Source organism: Dendrobates tinctorius, unplaced genomic scaffold (genome assembly GCF_039654945.1).
Source record: "Dendrobates tinctorius isolate UK_male_01 unplaced genomic scaffold, ASM3965494v1 ptg000158l, whole genome shotgun sequence".
In the NCBI taxonomy this organism is placed as follows: domain Eukaryota; kingdom Metazoa; phylum Chordata; class Amphibia; order Anura; family Dendrobatidae; genus Dendrobates; species Dendrobates tinctorius.
This window is the reverse complement of record NW_027361825.1, coordinates 34,030,481-34,055,304: the sequence shown is the minus strand read 5'-3', so window position 1 is coordinate 34,055,304 and position 24,824 is coordinate 34,030,481. Positions and strand designations below refer to the sequence as shown.

At 43.6% G+C, this 24,824-nt stretch overlaps 1 protein-coding gene across 3 annotated transcripts; it reads left to right on the top strand.

The window, feature by feature from the left end:
* Positions 1–859: 859 nt before the first annotated feature.
* Positions 860–20,218, top strand: RAB4B (RAB4B, member RAS oncogene family). Of its 3 annotated transcripts, XM_073549250.1 has the most exons (9): positions 1,126–1,180; positions 1,944–2,019; positions 3,107–3,187; positions 4,248–4,362; positions 5,135–5,197; positions 8,092–8,246; positions 9,729–9,824; positions 16,546–16,669; positions 19,425–20,218. In XM_073549250.1, the coding sequence occupies exons 1-8, from the start codon at positions 1,166–1,168 to the stop codon at positions 16,659–16,661; spliced, it is 717 nt and encodes a 238-aa protein (XP_073405351.1). In that variant the 5' UTR covers positions 1,126–1,165; the 3' UTR covers positions 16,662–16,669; positions 19,425–20,218. The 3 variants fall into 3 exon arrangements, with proteins under 3 accessions (XP_073405352.1, XP_073405351.1, XP_073405353.1); XM_073549251.1 differs by lacking the exons at positions 1,126–1,180; positions 1,944–2,019 and adding an exon at positions 860–1,109; XM_073549252.1 differs by lacking the exon at positions 9,729–9,824.
* Positions 20,219–24,824: the final 4,606 nt, after the last annotated feature.

Below are 24,824 nucleotides of genomic sequence, written 5' to 3'. Positions count from 1 at the left end.
GAAGCTGGACATGTATAGTCAGAATGTATCTAGAAGTATGCAAATTGCATACTTGCAGTCACATGACCACCCGCTCCCAGAGAATCTTGACAGTGTGCCCATAGACACAGAGTTACTGATGATTTGTGCACCAAGCCTGGACAGCCTCTTTAAGCTAGGGCTATGTGGTTACATGAAGTGCTGCATTGCAACATTGTATCTAATGACTGTCAATGGTAACACTGAGTCAATTACAAAAAAGGAAAAATTCAAACTAGGTTGGATTTTTGGTCATACCCAAGTTTGCCTCCATAGACTTTAACTTAAATTGCAGCAGTAACCAGCATTGCTTTTTATTTTTCAAGCCAAACAGCAGCCCTAAACCTGCCGCGACAGAACATTACACTGATGTTTTTGGTCATGCAACGCATGACTCATTTTTGGCATTGACTTTTTAAAGTATTTGACACTTTTGGTGCTAGAAATCCACAAAAAATACAACAAAAGCATTTTTAACTTTATCCCAAATTCATGAGCCACACACTGGAACCCGCAGACCCCTTGGTAGGCAATCACTGGGGGACAAGAGTTTACTGGAAGCCGCCTGCGCTGCCATCTTGGCCCTATGAGACCCATAAATACAAAGCATGAAAACAATGGCAGCATTCCCCTCTCACCAGTTCTCCCCACTCGGAAGGCTGTACGCGTTTTGCTTTACGCGTTTTTCAGCACATTATGTAGTAAAGTGAATGCTGGCATTGAGATTACAAGCCGTCCTGCAATAAACAATCCTCATGCAGCGGAGGGGACGGGAAATAAGGAGGTTCTGGGGAGGAAATAAAGCAGCTAGTCTCTGTCAGGAAGGGGTAATGGAGGGACAGGGCAGAGGAGGGAGCCGCTGACAGGAGCTCAAGACTCAGGCCCGCACCTAGGGTGAGACAGCACCAGCCAGGTACAGCCGCCGACTTCGCCCTTGTACCGGGTACGCCCACGTGACTGGTCACATGGCCGTGACGTCATGAAAGGTCCTTCAGCTCACTAAGAGGAGATAGAGGAAGAAGTGAAGGAGTCCGGGCCCCGGGCCGGAGGAGGAGGGGGCCCAGAGCGCGGAAACATGTCGGAGACATACGGTGAGGCACCGGGCAGGGGAGGGAGATGCCTCATGTCACAGTGACGATGGGGAGAGATGTTTCGTGTCACGGTGGGTAGAGATGTGTCGCCACACGGTGACTGGGGGGAAGAGATGCCTCGCGGTGACTGGGGGGGGAGAGATATCTCGTGTCACGGTGACTGGGGGCGGAGAGATGCCTCGCGGTGACTGGGGGCGGAGAGATGCCTCGCGGTGACTGGGGGGGGAGAGATGCCTCGCCTCGCGGTGACTGGGGGCGGAGAGATGCCTCGCGGTGACTGGGGGGGGAGAGATGCCTCGCGGTGACTGGGGGGGGAGAGATGCCTCGCGGTGACTGGGGGGGGAGAGATGCCTCGCGGTGACTGGGGGGGGAGAGATGCCTCGCCTCGCGGTGACTGGGGGGGGAGAGATGCCTCGCCTCGCGGTGACTGGGGGGGGAGAGATGCCTCGCGGTGACTGGGGGGGGGGGAGATGCCTCGCCTCGCCGTGACTGGGGGGGGGGAGATGCCTCGCCTCGCCGTGACTGGGGGGGGGGAGATGCCTCGCCTCGCGGTGACTGGGGGGGGAGGGATGCCTCGCCTCGCGGTGACTGGGGGGGGAGAGATGCCTCGCCTCGCGGTGACTGGGGGGGAGAGATGCCTCGCCTCGCGGTGACTGGGGGGGGAGAGATGCCTCGCCTCGCGGTGACTGGGGGGGGGGGGAGATGCCTCGCGGTGACTGGGGGGGGGGATGCTGAGATGTCTCAGTGGACTCTTCAGCCATGTCTGTGGGGTTGTGTAATCGGAGCAGTCTCTTCTTCTGCTCTGACTTGTGGTTTCCTGTCTGGTGGCTGCAGTGTGAGCGCTGTGCTGTGACATCCTCCATCTTCCGGTGCGGGGGCAGATCTGTGGGTCTGACCTGTGATGATTCGGGTGCGTATTCTGGCATTGCTCTCTTTCTTCCCCGCTCCCTGTTGTCCTTCTTGCTCTGTTTTGTGTACAGTTATCTATATCCTGAGTTTAATGTTGTTCTGTCCTCTGGAGCTGCATTTACAACCCTGTGGTGCTGAAATCCCCCAGATTTCCTCACCGGCTAGGTGTCTGTGCCGTAGTGACCAGTTGACACTTATATTGCGGGTCACCGGTTCCTCTGTGCGGTAATTGTGCATTATCCGCTGTGCTCGGGGGATGCTCACCACAGGCATGTTGACGGTTTCCACTATAAACCAGTTGAACAAGCAGCGGACCCTTCCCCAGATGTTGATGCTGTTGGCCGCCGTACACATAGGGAAATTATAGAATGGTAGCGTTGGAAGGGCTCTCCTGGGACGTCTGGTCCAACCCCCTGCTCAAAGCAGGACTCACTAAATCATCCCAGACAGATCTCTATCCAGCCTCTGTTTGATGACTTCTATTGAAGGAGAACTCACCACCTCTCGTGGCAGCCTGTTCCACTCATTGATCACCCTGTCAAGAAGTTTTTTCTAATATCTAATCTGTGTCTCCTCCCATTCAGTTTCATCCCATTGCTTCTAGTCTTTCCTTGTGCAAATGAGAATAAAGATGATCCTTCTACAATGTGACAGCCCTTGAGATATTTGTAGACAGCTGTTAAGTCTCCTCAGGCTTTTTTGCAAGCTACACATTCCCAAATCCTGTAACCTTTCCTCATAGGACAGGGTTTGCAGACCAGTCACCATTCTGGTTGCTCTTTTCTGAACTTGCTCCAGTTTGTTGATGTCTTTTTTAAAATGTGGCGCTCAAAACTGGACACAATATTCCAGATGAGGTCTGACCAAAGAGGAATAGAGGGAAATAATGACTTCACGTGATCTAGACTGTATGCTTCTGTTAATACAGCCCAGAATTGTTTTTGCCTTTTTTGCTGCTGCATCACACTGTTGGCTCATGTTCAGTCTGTGATCTATTAGTATACCCAAGTCTTTTTCACATGTGCTGTTGCTTAGTCTTATTTATATGCTCTTTATACAACTGATTTAATTATTAATACTCATTTCAGATTTTCTCTTCAAGTTCCTCGTCATCGGCAGCGCAGGAACTGGGAAGTCCTGCCTCCTCCACCAGTTCATCGAGAGCAAGTGTGAGTAGTGGTCCTTGTTTGTGCCTCATGGGTGACGTTGTCATTGGTGAGCACAGATCCGTACGACACAGATGTTGTCATTAGGATTATATGGGGCAAGATCTCTCGTGATATGACTTACTGAATGTCTTGTTGTTTGGGGTCCTATCCCTGAGAGCGCCACAAATCTGCAGTAAAGCTACATAGGGGCAGTAACTATAACATTCTGGTGGATTTTCACCTTCTATAATGCAAAGAATCTGCGTCGCGTTCTTTCCACATTTAGTTTTTTCTCTGCCAACTGCAGAACAAAAAGTGAAATTTACTCTACTTTTATATTAAAAGCACTGACATTTTTTGGGGAGTCGAGGTATCACCTACGGCACAAGCCAGACGTCAACAGTGAATGCAGCCGGGACAGCGCAGCGCCATACATCGTGTAGTGGCCGCTGCCAGGTACTGCAACTCAATCTAGAGGCTAAGAGCTGATCTGAGTCATGTGCGGAGCTGAGCTCTTCTGCCTGTGGTCACGTTTTACATCCTGCCGCCCCCAGAGCTAATTGATGGAGGTGCTGGGTATCGAACCCCCTTCGATCTGATATTGATGACTTGTCCTGAGGATAGATGATCAATATAGAAGTAATGGGAAACTCCTTTTATAAATCTAAACTAGAGTGTAATAGTGGTCACAATGGCATAGTTTGAATTTAGCATGTAGTCACAAGGTAGGCGATAATTGTATGATTGATGGAGACCTGACCATTGGGACCATTGTCAATCCTGAAAATGGGGGTCCTAAGGTCCGCTCAATGAATGCAGTGTATCTGTACATGCTACATTCACTTCTATAAGACTAATGGTAAAGCTGTCTTCCCATAGAAGTGAATGCAGCAGTCACACATGTGCTACCACTTCTATCTCACAAGGGACAATGGGGACACCCCATCCTTGCAATCTGTTGGAAGGATCCCCAGCGATTATAGGCTTGTGGATAAATGCATTTAATGGGATAACCCAGGGACCGCCGTGCATGTGACATGCACCAGTCATCGTTCTCTTTTTTTTGTTTTTTGCCTTCTAGTTAAGCAAGACTCTAATCACACGATCGGAGTAGAGTTCGGCTCCAGGATTGTCAACGTGGGGGGTAAATCGGTGAAGCTGCAGATCTGGGATACAGCCGGACAGGAGAGATTTAGGTAAGTGTAATGTAACCCCGGTTACTTCAGAAGCCAGACTCATGACAGATCAATAGGGTTTTCTTCAGGCGATGCCCTTCTTAAAGGAGTATTACAATCTTATAACGTTACGGTATAAGGCCGGAGTCACACTTGCAACTACAATGCGAGAAACTCGCTCCTCAATACCCGGCACTCGGGACCGGAGTGTGCGGCTGCATGTCTTTCTATGCAGCTGAACGCTCCGAGCCAAACCGGAGAGTGAGACAGTTGCAAGTGTGACCCCGGCCTAACTCTAGGATACGCCATAGGGGTTCAGACCTCTGGGACCCTGGGAATGAGTTGCTGCACTGATTTAGCTCTGGGTTTGCTTTTCTGTCCTCCCACATTGGCATGACAAGCAGCGGTCGTGCAGGAAGCCAACGCCTGCCATATTCACTTTCATGGAGCTGTGCTGTTGTTCCTGTGCACAGCGGGTGACCAGTGTCACGGAGTAGGGAGTTCGGAGAAGGGGACGTAGCCCTGCACCATAGCCGCCTTCTTTTATTCACATGGTTTGTGGAGGTTAGAACCGGACTGATTGTAAAATAATTGCATGTCTTGGTGATATTCCACACTGGCATATCCCTTTTAAATACCTTTTTTCTTTTTTTTTGCTCTGCAGATTCTTGATCTTTTCTGCACATTGTTTTCCATGTTTTGGATCTTCCTCTATTGTGATCCCAGCTGATTTTTTTTTTTTTTTTTTTTTTTTTTTTTTTTTTTTATTATTTTTGTTTAATTCTTTTTTCAGGTCAGTTACTCGCAGTTACTACAGAGGAGCAGCGGGGGCGCTCTTAGTCTATGACATTGCAAGGTGAGATTCTACCAGTGAGCACTACTGACAATCTGGAATTACTTGGCTGTAGTCTTACTGGTAAACCTAAATAGAAAACAATATATATTAACCAGTTCAGGTCTGTGAATGTTGAACTGCCATGATATTTTAGCCATTTATTTTTAAGATTTTTTTTTTTTTTTACAGTTAGAACTTGTTTGATGGCTGCCAAATTGATATTTTGATTTTTTTGGTTTTTAATATAGGTTTTATTTCTTATCATGTTTATATGAGTACTGATACGTTCTACGATGGGAGCGGGTGTATGGAGTGGGCTTATGAGCTGTAGGCAGGCACTCTCTGTGTTATACAGCTAGCGACTGCCACTAATAGCAGCGATCACGGGGAGACGTAGGGTTGCCTTTTCAGATGTGGACGTACTGAAGGCCCCCCGTAACTGCCATCTTGGTGCTCCTATAAGGCTGGGCTGCAAAGGAGATGAGTAGTTACTGTATACTGCACTAAAACAATAACGTAAAATTTTAATAATAAATCAGCACCTCCTTTTTCCCAGTTGAAAAATAGATCCTAAAAGCTTATCTATCAAAATATAAACTCAATTAAACCATAAGGAAAATCCCAGAAAGGAAAAAATAAATCGAAACGTGTGTAATAAAAAGTGATCAAAACGTTATATGTACCCCAAAGCGGTAACAATAAGAACATCAGAAAACAAGTCCTCAAACGGCTTACTCGCCAGAAAAGCAAAAAAGTTATGGGTCTCAGAAAATGGCGAAACAAATTTCTTTGTCAGGTCGTCAAAAGCTTCAATCGCTCTGCGAAAAAAAAAAAAAAAGCCCACGTATGGCTTTGTTGATGTAAAAATAAAAAAAAAGTTATGACTCTTTGAAGAAGAGTGGAAAAAACAAAAATCTGTCTGCAAAGGATTGTCGCATTTTATTTTTGTATCGTTTCATAGAGCTGTGTATAAAGAACAGAAGGGGTGAAGAAGAGGGGCTTTTGCAAACACTCCAGGGTCAGAGACTGCGGGGGCACACAACAATTGCCTGCTTGATCCTTTTGGCAACTTAATCCCTTGTGTGAATATACCGTATATTGGCATGGATTTGGGGGTAGTATTTAAAGGGGTTGTCCAGTGAATTTAAATAATGACTGATGTAGAATTGACTGCCTAAAAAATGCATTTCTGGACATTTCTGGTGTGGCAGGGATGGTTCCATGAAGCACAGACCTGCCTTAGTGAAAAGTCATTGGTATTATAGGGGGTGTCCACTTTGGTCATTTCTGACCGACAGACCCCCACCCCAAGAGAGATGAGAACCTTGAAAGGCAGACCCCCTTCCCCCAAGAGATCTGAATCCTGACCAGAAACACCCCCCCACTCCGCCAAGAGATCAGGACCCTGACCGGCAGACACCCCACACCAAGAGATGAAGATCACGGATGCCAGACCCCCAAGCGATGATTATCCTGAACGGCAAACCTCATACTAACTTTGAATTTCCTTAAGTTGGGTTTTCTAAACCAGATTGTCCATGAACAATAATTAATGGCACCTGCAGATCTCTGCTCCCGTGCCAGGTTCCTACATTGCTGTGTATCCTCAGATATCTTCTTATCTGCACACAAGGCTGCTGTCAGACCGGTCTGGAGCCGCAGCGGAAGATTTAATCATGGCCCAGAACAAAAGTTAATAATCAACCGTTGTAGATCCAGTTCTGAGAAGTCGGCATGTGACCTCCGCTGGGCTCCTATCAGAATGATTACATCTGTGCTTTTTTATAAGAACGTCGCCTCTTACCAATCCAAAGGTCATGGAGGGCCAAGAAGGCAGCAATTTCTCCAGCCCGGATGACTATGTGATTTATAAATGAAGTTCTCTGCTTTTGGTGGTTTTACTTCCAGCTCTTCCTGTACTCTAGATATGAAGGGTTGGGTTTGTGCACCGTAAAGCACCTCTGTAGCGTTGGACGGACACTTTGTCCTGTGTAAACTCGTCATTATCGCGGCTGTCAGTTAATCAATGTTCTGCCGAGAACAATTATTGTTAAGCCTTCTTTAATATCATTGCACCCGATGAACAAGCATTTTCCTCGTTTATCAGGTGTTGGAAGCCTGTTCAGATGGTCTTATACTTGGGAATGAGAGTTTCTAGGCTGGCTCGTTTGAATGGGCCATTTGATGGAGGATCAAGAACTTTGCATCTTGTACCAAAATCCTACATGTAGATGGAACGAGTGTGACCAGTGCTGCATTCACGGTCTATGAGAGCGGTGGTCTTTCATACGCACTACTGCTGCCCATAGAAGTGAATGGACTGATGGTCCCAATCATTGCATTCACACAAGGGACTTTGGGACATCCAGTCTCGTGATCATTGAAAGTCCCATCTGTACTTTTTGTGATCTCTACATGATCAAAGGGGACTCCTACCTTTCATCAGGTCTTTGAGTTTCCTTGGGATCTGAACAAAGTTTTCTTGTAATCATTTCTTTTAATTTAGTATAAAATTCAGTTTCTACATTGCATATTAAAAGAAATGTCCAAATGTTGGATATCCACATGATGCTGCTGAAAGTTATAATTCACAGCATAATTCATTCATCCAACCGGTGCAGTAGAAAAAGTACAACTTCTTCCACATAAAACCGTCGCGTCAATAACCTAAAATAAAAACGTGACGGCTCCTGAAAAAGCTCAATGGCTAGTACAAAAACTGAATTGGGACCCCCATCTCCTTGCACTGAATATTCAGTCTCCACTAGGGGGCCTCCTTGCACTGTGGCAGAAATCTTCTGATTGTGGCAGAAACCAGCCAGCCGGCCAGCGAGTTGTTTCACGTTTTATAAACTGCAGCTTTTAGCATTTACAGACTGATATCCTGTGTTTTGCTTATTTTTTTATTCTTGCAGCCGAGAGAGTTACAACTCCTTGACCAACTGGCTCGCTGATGCGCGGACGCTGGCCAGTCCCAACATTATTATTATTTTATGCGGTAACAAGAAGGATTTGGATGCCGAACGAGAGGTGACGTTTTTAGAGGCATCTCGCTTCGCCCAGGAAAATGGTAAGAATATTAACCCCTTATCGACTTAGGACGTATCTATATTTCATAGGTCGCCTCCCTCACTTTGCGGGTGAACCTGCATGTTTCCCTGCACATGACAGCTGATCTGATCAGCTATCATGTGCCCCTAACAGTCGCGGGTGGAATCGCGATCCACTTGTGGCTGTTAAGATGTTAAATGCTGTTGTCAATCTCTGACAGCGGCAATCGACAAGCATGCATTGGAAGTGCGTTACAAAACCCCACCCATCGACGCCCCTGTCAATTGATCGTGGGGTGCCGATGGGTTGGCATGACGACTGGGGGTTTGCAGGAAACCCCCATGATTGTGATTGGAGAGCTGCTATGCGTGTCGCCCATGGCCGGCATTCATAGGAGATGATTATTCTGCTACACATAGCAGGGCTGAATCTAGTTGTGCTGCACTGCAATAACACTGGACATAATTTTCAAAGAAACCGGTATCCCTCGTGCTTCATGCAGCTCATCTGTTCCCGTGGCAGTGTACTTTCCTGACCCAGAAGGCACTCCGCATGGATACAAAAATGGGTAAGTCTCTGATGGTGCTTCCATTTGAGGATGGATCCAAATGAAAACTAATATATAAATCGATGTTGGTTATTAACTCTGATTATAATCAGGTTTGTTAGATGACATTAACATCATTTAGAGAATAAAAATAGTTAAAAACTGAACACAAAGCGTTTCAACTCTTACAAGCCTCCATCAGGTGTATAGAAGACATACCACATGAAAGGTTTTCACATATCCTATCCTCCTTGTTTGTGAGTGTGGATCTCTCTCGTACGGGACCCAATCACTATGATCAATACTATTACCAATCACACAGAGAGGTCTTACTAAAGATGAATAACTGATAAGTCCAATGTTTAAATGCATATGAATTGTGTTTTATCAAAAAATATATATAGTCTCTTTCATTTCATTGACAATTCATTATTGATCTCTATCCTTCCACGACGTATACTAGTGATCCCATGTCATTTGTTTGTGTGAAAGCAATTCCAACAATGACGAGCGGTTAAGGTCAGTGTTCAGTTCGCTACCTGTTCACTTAACACCTTGTGTTTCGTACTGTCACAGGGGTTATTTGGTTGATCATTACCTCTGGTCCCACAGAAAAAGATTGGGGAGGGATAATTTAGTCCCCACATTTGGATGAGTGAGCTAACAAACCTGATTATAATCACAGTTAATAAACCAACATCGATTTATATTACTTTTCATTGGGCTCCTTCCACAAATGAAAGCGCCATCAGAGACTAAGCCATTTTTGTATCCACTGTAAGTTTGATGGGGATTGCAGTGTCCCTCATAATAGCCCAATGGCGGAGCTAATCCTTGTGCCCACTGTCTTCTGCCAGGCTTACTGTCGTGTGTTTAATAAGCATGTGAAATCAAGTTGTCAAAAATGGGCTAAACCCCAATGCAAAGGTTTTTAACTAATTGAGTTCTCTGCAGAACTGATGTTCCTAGAAACAAGTGCACTGACCGGAGAGAATGTGGAGGAAGCTTTCTTAAAGTGTGCCCGGACAATATTAAGTAAAATAGATTCAGGTAAGTGAGAGTTTATAGGCAGGAGAAGGGTATTGGTACTTTTTAAAATCCCCTGTACCACCCACCACCCCACAACTGCAGTTTGTTATAAAAAAAATAAATTGTCCTTTACTCACCCTTCCCGGGTCCAGTGCTGAAACTGTCGCGTCTCACGGGTCTTGTATTGTCTGCAGTGCTGCGGCAAATTGGTGATAACAGCGGCCCTGCCTGTGTAGACAGGATGCCCCGCTCAGAGCCGCTGAGCTCACTAATTGGCTGCAGTGCTGTCAACGTGACTAGGAGCAGCGGTGGAGAGTCAGCATTAATCTTGGTGAGGGTGAGTAAAGGGAGGGGTTTCATATATATTTTTTATAATAAGCTATGCTTGAGGACTAGTATTTTCTGAAAGGGGGGCAGCCCCGTTAATACTGACTTTTTGTCTGTAACTTAGCCAGCAACTCCAAGAAGTGACTTGCTAGCTGTTGGTCAGGGAAACCTCACAAATCCCTCCTTTTTCACCTTGATTGATGGCACATAACCCCCACTTCTAATTGTGTGCCTGTGCTGTACACTCCTGGTCTGGCACTTGCATATTAAATATTTCTTCTCTGGGTAAAGATCTCAGCTAAGTACAACACTGTCCTGCTGTGACAGTCTTTGGTAAGGAAGTGGGCCTCAAATTGTCCCTGGAACTGGGACCCAAATTATCCCTGTCCTGGGGTACTCTTGAAGGTAGAGAGGCCATAGTCTCCAACCTTACTATGTTCCTGTTAAATGCGGATCTGTCCCCTCCCAACCCCATGAGGCATGGGACAGAAATGTAAAGTGAACAAGACACAAAACCAAGATGATAAAAAAAACCTTCATTATACACCAACCAAAAATAGGGAGAGGATAGAGACAGTGAGGCATAAACTAAATGGGAGCAGAGACCAGGAGATAAACACACATGTACTACAGCAAACCCACTACTACAACTCTACTCCAACTATTTAGCTTAAACACATAGCACAGGAAGACAAATCTTTCACCGGCAGGGACAAGAAGGTCTGACCAGTTTTTATAGGAAGAAATAATGAACAGATCAGAAGCAGCTGAAATGGAGCTGCATGTTTCTGGCCAGAATAGAAAGGATCGGTAAAATCTTCAGCACCAGAGGAAACTAAATCTATTTTTAATATGGGACGAAAATGACACCATCTCTAAAGAAAACTTGATATTCATTACCCGACATGACCGTCTAACACCAGGTCTTCCAGGGGGACGTGACAACCGCATACACCGCTCTCTGCCTGGCAGAGAACACACCCGTAGGACTATTCCTCAGCGGTGATGGATCCGGAAGGCACAGCATAGTTGCACACATCATTCTCTTTAAGTTAAGTTCCAGATTTGACTTGCTCTTTAGAACGCGGATGCTTCATGAACTGGATGCCATCCCACCGAAAGAGATGGTGTCATATTCTGGTCACAATACTCCTGCTGCCACTCACTGGTGTCAGCGTTCACATACAGGTGACTGAAGAACGGAACGTTATCACTTCCTTAGGGAAAGAGACTGTCGTATGCATCACATAGGATAACTGAGACTGGTGTATACAGTTGTGCTCAAAACTTTACATAGCCCAGCAAAATATTTTCTTTCTTGGCCTTTTTTCAGAGAATATGAATGATAACACCAAAACATTTTCCCCACTCATGGTTAGTGGTTGGGTGAAGCCATTTATTGTCAAACTGACAACACAAAACATCCTAATGACCCTGATCAAAAGTTCACATACCCTGGTGATTTTGGCCTGATAACATGCACATAAGTTGACACAAATGGGTTTGACTGGCTACTAAAGGTAACATCATCACCTGTGACCTGTTTGCTTGTAATCAGTGTGTGTGCATAAAAGCGGAGTGAGTTTCTGGGATCTAGACTGACTTTTGCATCTTTCATCCTGTTACTGACGTTTCTGGATTGAGAGTCATGGGGAAAGCAAAACAATTGTCAATCTCTACAGGAAAAGGTAGCTGAACTGTATAAAAACACGAAAGAGATACAAAAGATATCTAAGGAATTGATAATGCCAGTCAGCAGCGTTCAAACTGATTAACAAATGGAAAATCGGGGGCTCTGTAAAAACAAAACCACGGTCAGGTAGACCAAAAAAAATTTCATCCACAACTGCCAAGAAAATTGTTTGGGATGCAAAGAAAAACCCACAAATGGCATCAGCTGAAATCCTGGACTGAAAACTAGTGGTGTGGCTGTTTCAAGATGCACAATAAGGAGGCACTTGAAGAAAAATGGGCTGCATGGTCAAGTCACCGGAAGAAAGCCATTCCTGGTCAAATGCCACAAAGTATCTTGCCTACAGTACACAGAACCAGCATAGAGGCGAGCCTCAAAACTTCTGGAGCAAGGTAATTTAGAGTGATGAGTCCAAAATTGAACTTTTTGGCCACAACCATAAATGTTACATTTGGGGAAAGGTCAGCAAAGCCTATGATGAAAGGAACACCATTCCTATTCCTACTGTAAAGCATGGAGGTGGATCGCTGATTATTTGGGTATGTGTGAGCTACAAAGGCATGGGAAACTTGGTCAAAGTTGAAGGAAAGTTGACAGCAGAACAAAGTGAAGGTTCTGGAGTGGCCATCTGTCTCCTGACCTCAGTATCATTGAGCCACTCTGCTGTATATATCATATTGGATACATAGAGACTGCCTTTATATACATTACATAGGAGACACTGAGACTGGTGTGTACATCACATAGGAGACTGCTGTATCATGTAATAGACATCGAGACTACTGTATAAATCATATTGGATACACCAAGACTGCCTTTATATGCATCACATAGGCTACACGCTGAGACTGCTGCATATACATAACACAGGAGATGCCGCACATACAGGTGCATCTCACAAAATTAGAATATCATCAAAAAATTAATTTATTTCAATTCTTCAATACAAAAAGTGAAACTCATATATTATATAGTCATTACAAACAGAGTGATCTATTTCAAGTGTTTATATCTGTTAATGTTGATGATTATGGCTTACAGCCAATAAAAACCCAATAGTCATTATCTCAGTAAATTAGAATACTTTATAACACCAGCTTGAAAAATAGATTTTAAAATCCGATATGGTTAATCAACTAAAACTGAATCATAGAATGGAAGAGTGGAAGGGACCTCCTGGGTCATCTGATCCAACCCCCTGCTCAAAGCAGGATTTACTAAATCATCCCAAACAGATGTCTGTCCACCCTCTGTTTGAAGACTTCGATGGAAGGAGTACTTACAAGTCCCCTCTAAAATGTAAAGTTCTGCGGAATATGTCGGCGCTACATAAATAAAATTATTATTATTACCACCTCTCGTGGCAGCCTGTTCCACTCATTGATCACCCTGTCATTGCTAGTCTTTCCTTTTGCAAATGAGAATAAAGATGATCCTTCAACAATGTGACAGCTCTTGAGATATTTGTAGACAGCTATTAAGTCTCCTCTCAGTTTTCTTTTATGCAAACGAAACATTCCCAAATCCTGTACGTTCCTCATAGGACATGGTTTGCAGACCGCTCACCATTCTGGTCGCTCTTCTCTGAACTTGCTCCAGTTTGTTGATGTCTTCTATAAAATGTGGTGCGCAAAACTGGACACAGTATTCCAGATGAGGTCTGACCAAAGAGGAGTAGAGGGCAATAATAACTTCACGTGATCTAAACTGTATGCTTCTGTTAATACATCACAGAATTGTATTTACCTTTTTTGCTGCTGCATCACACTGTTGACTCATGTTCAGTTTAAGATCTATTAGTATACCCGTCTTTTACTGTTGCTTAGCTCTATTCCTCCCATTCTGTATATGCTTTTTTCATTTTTATTGCCTAGATTTAGTACTTTGTTTTTTTCCCTGTTAAAAACCATTCTGTTAGTTGCTGCCCACTGCTCCAGTTTATTTATATCATTTTGAATCCTCTCTCTTCTCTAATATTGGTGATCCCTCCTAGCTTTGTGTCATCAGCAAATTTAATCATTCTCCATACTTCCCAAGGAAAAAAAGAGGACTGCAACGCTGATACCGCTATCAAACTGCAATATACAGTAGGTGTAAATTAATAACCGCAGGCTTTACCTTCAAGACTTCGGGTGCACACCAGAGAAACAAAAGCTTGATAAATCCAACTTGAATAAAGAAGATGGGTAGCACTCACCAGTCTTTTGAAAATTCCTTGCTTTATTGATGATATTAAAACATCATGGCCGGGAGTATGAGGGAAGGAGTGTGCAGGTGTTGACGGCAGCCGTTTCGCGCTTGTGGCGCTTCTACGAGTCAAATTTGACCCGTAGCGCCACAAGCGCGACACGGCCGTCGTCAGCACCTGCACGCTCCTTCCCTCACACTCCTGGCCATGATGATTTAATATCCTCGATAAAGCATGGAATTTTCACAAGATTGGTGAGTGCTACCCATCTTCTTTATTCAAGTTAAATTTAATCATTGTACCCTCAATTCCTTCATCTAAATCATTGCTAAAGATGTTGAACAATACAGGGCCCAGCACAGAGCCCTGTGGTACCCCACTTGAGACATTTTTCCAACTGGATGTGCAGCCATTTACAACCACTCTTTGGAGCCGATCACTAAACCAGTTATGATGAATCCACCTAACAGTTGCCTTGTCCATTTCCATACTACTTGTTTTTTTTCAATAAGGATGGTGTGAGATACTTTGTCAAATGCTTTGCTGAAGTCAAGATATACTGTATCTACAGCATTTCCCTGATCCACCCAGTCAGTGATTCTGTCATAGAAGGAAATTAAGTTAGTCTGACATGACTTATTAGTTAAAAACCCATGATGACTCTGGTAAATCACTTCAGTCTTATCCAGATACTTGCATACATATTGTTTATTAATTTGTTCAAAGATTTTTCCTGGTATAGAAGTCAGACCCACCGGCCTATAGTTCCCTGGGTCCACCTTCTTCCCCTTTTGAAGATAGGAACAACATTTGCCCTTTTCCACTCTTCTGGGACTTCCCCTGTTCTCCAAGAATTTTCAAAGATTATGGAGAGGGGTTCAAAAATTTCTTCTGCTATCTCCTTCAGTACTCTGGGGTGTAATTCATCTGGACCTGGAGACTTGAATTCATTTAGGTTAGCTAAATGTTTCCTCACTATATTTCTGTTTATAGATATCCTGGATTCTTCTATTCCCTTAATAGGACAGTGAAGATCAGTTGATGTTACATTTCCTTTCTGAGAGAAAACAGATGCAAAATAGGAATTTAAAAGTTCGGCCTTCTCAACATCTTGTTTTGCTATTTAATCATTTTAATCCTGTAAAATTCCTATAGCATCTATGACTTTTCTTTTTCTTTTTGAAATATCCCCAAAATCCTTATTTATTGCTTTTGACGTCTCTTGCAAGCCTTAATTCATTGTCAGCTTTAGATAATCTGATTCGTGCCCTGCAGATTCTGCAGACAGCATTATATTCTTCTTTAGATATGCCTCTCTCTTTCCATTTGATAAACATTTTTTTCTTCCTTTTTAGCATGTGCTTAAGTTCTGTGTTCATCCATCCTGGTTTCTTTAAATGCTTCGTATTCTTCCCTCTTTTTGGAATTGTTAACGATTGTGCTTTTAAGAATCTCATTTTTCAAGATTTCCCATCCTTCCTGGACATTTTTGTCTTTAAGGATATCCCTTAAGATCTGCCTTTCTGAAATCTAACCTTGAAGTCTGAGTGTTCACAGGTCTTCCTCCTCTAGTTATCCATAATTCTAAAATAGCACAGTCACTACCTCCCAGGGTCCCAGCCACTTTTACATCCTCAACCATTTCCTCCCTGTTTATAAGGATTAGATCCAAGGTAGCAGATCCCCTTGTTTTCTCCCCTACCTTTTGGAAGATAAAGTTGTCAGCAAGAGAGGATAAGAATTTGTTTGACCTGTTAGTTTTGCCTGACAGAGATTCCCAACAAATGTCTGGATAGTTGAAATCTCCCATGACCACTATGTCATATTTTTTGGAGAACTTGGCCATTTGATGCATAAAGAGTTCATCCATATCTTCAGCTTGCACAGGCGGCCTGTAGTAAATGCCTACAATGTTGTCCTTTCCATTGTTCTGTCCTTGTATTCTTACCCAAACAGTTTCCACAGAACTCCGTCTCTGAAGCTTCAATCTCTGTGCGCAAGGTAGACCCCTAAACCTGTACAATATTCTTTCCTATCAGCTTGTGCTGCACTTTATAGGAATATACATTGCTGGAGTGCTCTTATACGTCAGACAACCCTTTTAATAACGTTTGATGAGTAGCTTCTAGTAGGGTATTGCCGGTCTGTGATCCGGTGTGAGTATTGTAGTATTCACTTCTGGAGCCCCCCGTTTGGATTCGGCGATCAAATAATTTTGTCTTGGTATAACTAATCCATAAAGTCTAGTGCATCGCCCCCCGTGGAGTGTGGAGTGACGTCAGTCCATTACAGGAGCCATGTCCTCACTAATCCTGCTAATCCAGGAACGTCATGTTCCTATTTCTGCCATGTAGTGTATGTGCGTACATGGAGGCATACACTGCAGGGTTTTACCAGTAGCCAAAGAACCACGGACCACCATGTGCATGCATGTTATGTAAGATGGTGTGCTATAAAGCAAGTATCTAATGGTTTTGCCCTTTCCTCCATGCTCCTACTTATCTTTGCCTGTGGCGTTCTCTCTCATTATTTAGGTGAGCTGGATCCTGAGAGGATGGGATCTGGGATCCAGTATGGTGAAGCCTCGCCGCGGCATGCAAAGCACACACACGGGACACAGCTACAGAACCGGCAGCAATGCAACTGTTAGTGATGAAGGTAAATTTCTAGGTAATACAGATGGTTAGCACTCGGCCAGAGGGTTCGAGTTCGCGGTGCCAGTGAGAAGGAACGGATAGTCCCAGAATCGCATAAACAATGTATAGTCACTGCACACGCTGATTGTACTTAATGTGAAGTAAATTTATTGCTTGACAGTGAGGAAGCGACATCAAACGACGTTTCGGCCTTTATCACAAAGTCGCTGTAATAAAATACATACATAAAAATATCAAAAAATTGTAAACTTTATACAAAATATATACACATAGTATCCAGAGAGCATGGAATATAAGCACTAGAATTATTTAGAAAGATGTGGAGACATCAAACACGTGAAACTGAGAGATAACGCGGTAGATAAGAAACATGAAGGAGCGTGGTCATACCCTTTTCAATTGAATGTAGGGTCTGTTTTCACCAAATCGATAGTGTCACTGCTAGGCATAAATGAGTTGATAGCATATTCTGTAAGTAGGGATAGATGAACATATCGTTAGGGTGACCTAAATAAAGAAAAAAAGACAAAAATAAAAATAAAAAATAAAGGTAAATTTCTAGTCCACCCGTCTCAAAGAAGTGGCGGCGTAGAAGTAAATAAATGAAGAAGACGTTCAGTTGCCTAGCAGAGTTGTCATGGGGACTCAACTCACCAAACACATTGAGGTTCCCCATCTTAAGATATTTAGGAAATTTAGCCATCCCCATTCACTGGAATGAAGTGGCCCATCATTTCCCTGCACAGTGATGGACAAGGTCGCCTCTGTGCAGGCAAAAAACAGTAATGGGGCTACACTATGTGGGATACCAGTGTCAGACCCTCAATGATTATAATGGCATATGTGAGCGATATGTCATCATGTTATACCCCTTTAAATCCACAAGTCTCAATAACTAAACTACACGTATCAGGAGGCATGAGACTTCTACTTTAAGGCTTTAGACTTGTATCATAAAAGGGTATTCCAACTCTGGGGATTATTTTTTATTTTTGTCTTACAAAATTTTTTTGCAATTGGGCTTTATTTCAAATTTTGCACTGTTTTGCTCTTAAAGGCTCCATATTTCCCTGTGCATTCAACATTGATGTGGTCTGTGGTAATAAATCAGCAACAGGAACTCTGATAAAGACATATAAAAGTGCTATAAACTCTCCTAGAAGAAGGTCACTGACGGATTCTCAGTTAACCCATTCTACAGCCAGCAATTGACAGTACGACACCGAGGCTAAAGATGGCAAGAGGTGCAACATTTTTGGTGTAACCCCTATAACAAAAAAAAATATATATATATATATATATATATATACACATAATTTATATTTTATTTATTTTTGTTTTTAACTCCTTCACAAAATGTGACTTGTATATATGTCGTGTCTCCCCCTTTGACGTGGGCCTTGGCGCTGAGTTCGCATCTTATCCGGCACATGTCGTGCCCCTAACAGGCGCAGGTGAAATCGCGATGCACCTGCGGCTGCTAACATGTTAAATCCATTTAACATGATCGTGCCGGAAGCGCATCACTTGCTCCTCCCATCGGCGCCCCTGTCACATGATCGCAGGGCACCGATGGGTTGGCATTACAATTAGTGTCCTGCAGGAGACCCCCGTGGTTGTCAATGCCAATCTGCTGTGAGCGCCGCCCCTTGACCAACGTTCATAGCAGATGAGTAGCACAAGCGATCAGAAGATCGCAGCTTGCAGACTATTGAAGCCAGTAAAAAGAAAAAAGTTCAGATCGCCCCATTTTGTCCAATTTAGAATAAAGCCCCCCACATATTTGGTATTGACCCTTTCAGAAATGTCCGATCTATCTAAATATATAAAGAATCCTTCCGATCGGTAAACAGCGTAACGAAAAAAAAAATGCCAGAATTACGTTTTTTTCTTTTGGTTGCTGCAACATTGCAATAACAGGCGATCAAAAGATTGTATCTACCCCAAAATGGTATTGATAAAACCGTCAGCTCGGTGCACAAAAAATAAGCCATCACGAAGCCCCACATTCCGATAACTGGGGGCACTACAAGTCTCGGAAAATGGCGCCATGTTGTTTTTTTTTTTAAGCAAACTTTGGATTTTATTTTCACCAGTGAAATAAAGAAGAACCTATACATGTTTTGGTATCTGCAAACTCGTAATGACCTGGAGAATCATAATGGCAGGCCAGTCTTAGCATTTAGTGAACATTGTAAAAAAACAAAAAACAAAAGGCAATTGTAGAATTGCACTTTTTTTTGCAATTTCACCGCACTCTGAATTTTTTCTGCATTTTCCAGTACACTATATGGTAAAATCAATGCTGTCGTTCAAAAGTACAACTCGTCTTGTAAAAAAACAAGCCCTCACACAGCCATATTAACAGAAAAATAAAAAGTTATGGCTCTGGGAAGAAAGGGATCAAAAAATGGGGGTCAAAAAATGGAACATGGCCAGGGGGTGAAGGGGTTAATCCAAATAATACATGCATTTGGGTTTAAAAAAAAAAGTACCCAAAGGTGGAGAGTCATGTCAGGTAGGAGAGGAAGGGCTGCCAGATGCTTTCGATGCCACTTTCTCCTTGAGAAGAAATGGATTGGAAGGAGGTAAAGGTGCTGGAATCCGTCACCATTACTGGAGGAGGTTTTATTGAGGGCGAGTGACGTGTCGTAAGGGGTGATACGAGTAGGTTGGAAGGTTTACATGAGACACGACACTTTCAGGAAATATGAGGAGTAAATTCTGATTTTTTTTTTTTTGTTTTTTTCCTGCAGCCATCTACCTGTGAATCTTTTCCCGAGGAGAAGCACTAGACTGCACGCGCCCCTGACTTTATTGCACTTGTATAAGAGAATAGCCCACCTGTTTGCCCCTATGTCCTCGTGTTTAGAAGCCCCCTATGATGGCCAGTGTCCTGATACGGCTCCCTAAACACAGCCCAAACATTGGCGAACCTCCATGCGTCCTCCACATACTTTTATCCAAAGGAGAGGAACATCCTGAAAATATGCCAAAGGGAGTTGTGTAATTGTAATGAAAGACCAGCGTGAATGACCTGAGCCCATGCCCATTCTGCCCGTCTCTTTCCATTATACCCAGGTGCCATTCAATAGTCTTATCTCACAATGCTTTGCTACTGAAAAATGTGATTATTATCCTCTTTTGCCATAATCCATATATAAGAATGGTTCTGAATACAACTGAGACTTGTCTAGCACACCTCACCTGCTGGAAACCGGTTAATTTATTTCTACTCCAGCTCAACATGTATGTGTTATGCCTTTTTTTGTTCCCTTTAGTTTCCTGTAATTTATGATTTTTTGCTTTTTTTTCATATAAAAAAAAGTTTTCCAAGTCTCCAGATTATCTTCTCCCATTTTTTTTTTTTTTTTAATTTTCACAATTCCGTCTATTAGTCTAATGTATGCCATAAACGTTCTCTATAGTAATGCCTGGGATGGAAGGAAGTAAAAATGATGCTGTTACATATGTTTCTTGCTCGATGGAGCGAGATAGAGAGAAATATAATTACACACAAGATGTATTAAATAAAGGCTATGTGATATTTTGCCTGTGTGGAATTGAAAATATTACATTCTCCCAGTACATTGTATGTATGTACTAAATGACCACTTTAATAGAAACACTGGCCCTTTTATGACTGGCGCTTTCTTGTATGGAAATCAAACACATGAGCCCCGGAGTGCAGTCGGAAATCAAGTGATTGGTTTCTGCTGGAATCCAGAAACTCAGGTGAATTACAGCCAGACATAATCATTGGTGCCATACTAGCCAGTCAGTGTTTTGAAATCTGTCAACTTCTAGGGGTTTTCTCATACAACGGTGTTGGTCGTATATTGAGAATGGTGTGATGTGTTACGTTCCACCCCTCAGGGTGTCTAGGATGCAGTTACTGACATCTCAGCCGTCTAATTTGGTATAGGGGCGTGCTGAAACTGCCAGTATTTTGACAGCTCAGTCATCCAGTCCGGTGCAGGGGCGTGCTGAGCTGTCAATGTGTAGATTAGCAGCTCGGCCGTTCAATCTGAGGGAGGCGCTGGCTGTCTCCAGGTGTTTGTCTCAGGTGATTGCCAGGCTACTTAGCTGGGCTGTTAATCCCAAACTTCTACCAGACATACATTCATCTACTGTGTGGTATGTCTCTGTGTGCCTTGCGTTTTGTTTGTAGATCTTTTGTTGCCTGACCTTGGAACTCATTCTGACCATCCGTCTGTTTAACCCCTTCTGCTCTGATCTTCTTTCCTCCTGGTGTTCTAACCTCGGAACATTACCTGACTACGCCCTGTCTCTTCCTTCTGTTTATGACTTGGGGTCCCCTTACACTAAACGACGCACCAGCGATCCCGACAACGATACGACCTAGTCACAATTGCTGGTGCGTCGCTACATGATCGCTGGTGGGCTGTCAAACAGGCAGACTCACCAGCTATCAGGACCAGCGAGGACACTGGTATCCACGGTAAATAGCGGGTAACTAAGCGCGCGCGTCGCTTGGTTACCCGCTGTTTATCCTGGATACCAGCGTGCTCGCGCTGGGAGCTGGTATCCAGGGTAAACAACGGGTAACTAAGTGCGCGCGGCGCTTAGTTACCCACTGTTTACCTTGAATAACAGCTCCCAGCGTGAGCACGCTGGTATCCAGGATAAACAGCGGGTAAGGCCTGTTTCACACTTCCGTTTGTTTCCATCAGTCAAAATCCGCCGTTTTGCCAAAGAACGAATCTGCCATTTTTTTGAGCGGATCCGTTTTTCCCTATTGACTTGCATTAGCGACGGATTTTGACGGATGGTCATCCGTTGGATCCGTTTTTTGACGGATCCGCCAAAATTTTGGCGTCTGCTTACTTGAGTGGACGGACAATTAAACGTTTTTTGTGTGCACGGATCCGCTTTTTTACACTGAGCATGCCCGGAAGAATTTCCTTGCCAGAAATTTAACCCAAAATCCTGTTCTGGCTGCAGAAAATCTCCCTCTCTCCCCCGCGGATCCGTCAAGACAACGGTCTGGTGGCATACGTTGGTGTCACAACGGAAACGCATCCGTCTTTTTTGCATTTTTTTTTTTTTTTTTTCACGGATTGCAACTGACCACAAAAACGGAAGTGTGAAAGAGGCCTAACTAAGTGATGCGCGCTTAGTTACCCGCTGTTTACCCTGGATACCAGCTCCCAGCGTCTGCTTACAGCGCTGGGAGCTCGCTGATCGTTAGTCTCCTGCTGCCACATGCAGCGATGCACGCTGACCAGCGGGAGGAAACCAACGATCATAAAATGGCCCAGGACATTCCTGCATGATGGTGGGTGGGCCGGTCACTGATGCGTGACGCATCAGCGATCTCTCTTAGTGTGAAGTACCCCTTACCCTTCTGGCTTTTGACCTTGCACTCCTTGACTATCCTGACTCACGGCTTGGCCGTGAGAAGTGACTCCGTGTCACATGATGGAGGAAAAACATCCAGGGAAAGGGGATCTTGTGGACATTAAAAACGTATCTATGAATGGGGAGAGGAGGATGTGAAGGATTGTTCTGATGAAATGGTGATATAGGAGGATGTGAAGAATTTTTCTGATGAAGGGGTTTAGAAGAGGATGTAAAGAATTGTTTATATAAAAGGGGTCAGGCAGGAAAATGTGAAGAATTGTTCTTAAAGAACAGGGTCAGCGGAGGATGTGACGATTTTTTTCATGTAGAAGGGGTCAGATACATGTGAAGAATTGTTCCGATGAAAGTGGTCAGAGGGAGGATGTGAAGAATTGTTTGCATAAAAGGGGTCAGAGGAAGACTTGAATAATTGAATAAAATGGGTCAGGAGGCTGTGAAAAATTGTTCATATAGCAGGAGTCAGAGATGGCTGTGAAGAAATCTGCTCAATGGGGTCAGATGAATGTGAATAATCGTTGTGATAAAAGGTGTCAGAGGAACATCGGAAGAACTGTTTGTATAAAGGGGGTCGGAGGAGAATATGAAGAATTGTTCTGCTCAAAAGGGGGAGAGAAGGTTGCGACTGTTTCCTGTATCGCAAATCTTAATACTGTAGATCTTCTCTGGGATGGGCTAGAAGGAATATTGTTCCTAGCATGTAAATACTGTACCTTCATCTAATTGGCAATAATTGTGAGGATCTAGCCTGTCCAAAGGATTTTTTTTCGGATAAACATCTTGTGCTGGATTTTTCCCCAGTGCGGTTCTTTTCTTGTTTTTAATTAAATATTTTATATCTTTTGAGCTTCTTACTTATGTTTCTTATACATTATCTCTACACCTTCTGCAAAGACAGACAGAGAACGGTATAACACCACACTGCAGGAGAGACGTGAAGGAGGAGAACCCTGGGCAAATGGAGAAGTTCTCATGTTGCAAAGAGTTAAATGAATTGTCTCTTTTCAGGAAAACTTTTCCTATAAGCTCCATTAGTAAAAACAAAAAAAAACCAAAACAACTTTTGCCATATTTATCCTCCCTGCTTCCAGTGCTGAGTCTGCACAGTTGTTCTCAGTTTCTGCTATTGCCTGCAGTCAATTGGAGAACGCAGCAGCTCGTTCTGTCTACACAGACAAAGCTGCTGAGCTCAGTGATTGGCTGCAGTGCTGCGTTTAGCTTCAACTAAGCAGTGTATCAGGAAAATGGAATTGTGACTACTACGAAGAAATACAAAATTATATGGTACCAAATATTGGCTTTACAGTACATCTGTTTAAAAAGGAAGAGCTTCTTCATGGAAAATTTGTAATTAGGAGCCTTGGCAGTGACTTTTGCGCTATATATATATATATATATATATATATATATATATATATATATATATATATATATATATATATATATATATATATATATATATATACACACTCACTGGCCACTTTATTAGGTACACCATGCTAGTAAGGGGTTGGACCCCCTTTTGCCTTCAGAACTGCCTCAATTCTTCGTGGCAGAGATTCAACAAGGTGCTGGAAGCATTCCTCAGAGATTTTGGACCATATTGACATGATGGCATCACACAGTTGGCGCAGATTTGTCGGCTGCACATCCCTGATGCGAATCTCCCGTTCCACCACATCCCAAAGATGCTCTATTGGATTGAGATCTGGTGACTGAGGAGGCCATTTGAGTACAGTAAACTCATTGTCATGTTCAAGAAACCAATCTGAGATGATTCGAGCTTTATGACATGGCGCATTATCCTGCTGAAAGTAGCCATCAGATGTTGGGTACATTGTGGTCATAAAGGGATGGACATGGTAAGCAACAATACTCAGGTAGGCTGTGGCGTTGCAACGATGCTCAATTGGTACCAAGGGGCCCAAAGAGTGCCCAGAAAAAATTCCCCACACCATGACACCACCACCACCAGCCTGAACCGTTGATACAAGGCAGGATGGATCCATGCTTTCATGTTGTTTACGCCAAATTCTGACCCTACCATCCGAATGTCGCAGCAGAAATCGAGACTCATCAGACCAGGCAACGTTTTTCCAATCTTCTACTGTCCAATTTCGATGAGCTTGTGCAAATTGTAGCCTCAGTTTCCTGTTATTAGCTGAGAGGAGTGGTACCCAGTGTGGTCTTCTGCTGCTGTAGCCCATCTGCCTCAAAGTTCGACGCACTGTGCGTTCAGAGATGCTCTTCTGCCTACCTTGGTTGTAACGGGTGGCAATTTGAGTCACTGTTGCCTTTCTATCAGCTCGAACCAGTCTGCCCATTCTCCTCTGACCTCTGGCATCAACATGGCATTTCCGGCCACAGAACTGCCGCTCACTGGATTTTTTTTCTTTTTCGGACCATTCTCTGTAAACCCTAGAGATGGTTGTGCGTGAAAATCCCAGTAGATCAGCAGTTTCTGAAATTCTCAGACCAGCCCTTCTGGCACCAACAATCATGCCACGTTCAAAGGCACTCAAATCACCTTTCTTCCCCATACTGATGCTCGGTTTGAACTGCAGGAGATTGTCTTGACCATGTCTACATGCCTAAATGCACTGAGTTGCCGCCATGTGATTGGCTGATTAGAAATTAAGTCTTAACACACAGTTGGACAGGTGTACCTAATAAAGTGGCCAGTGAGTGTATATATATATATATTAGTGCCATGCAAAAATATTCGGCCCCCTGGAACTTTTCAACTTTTCCCACATATCATGCTTCAAACATAA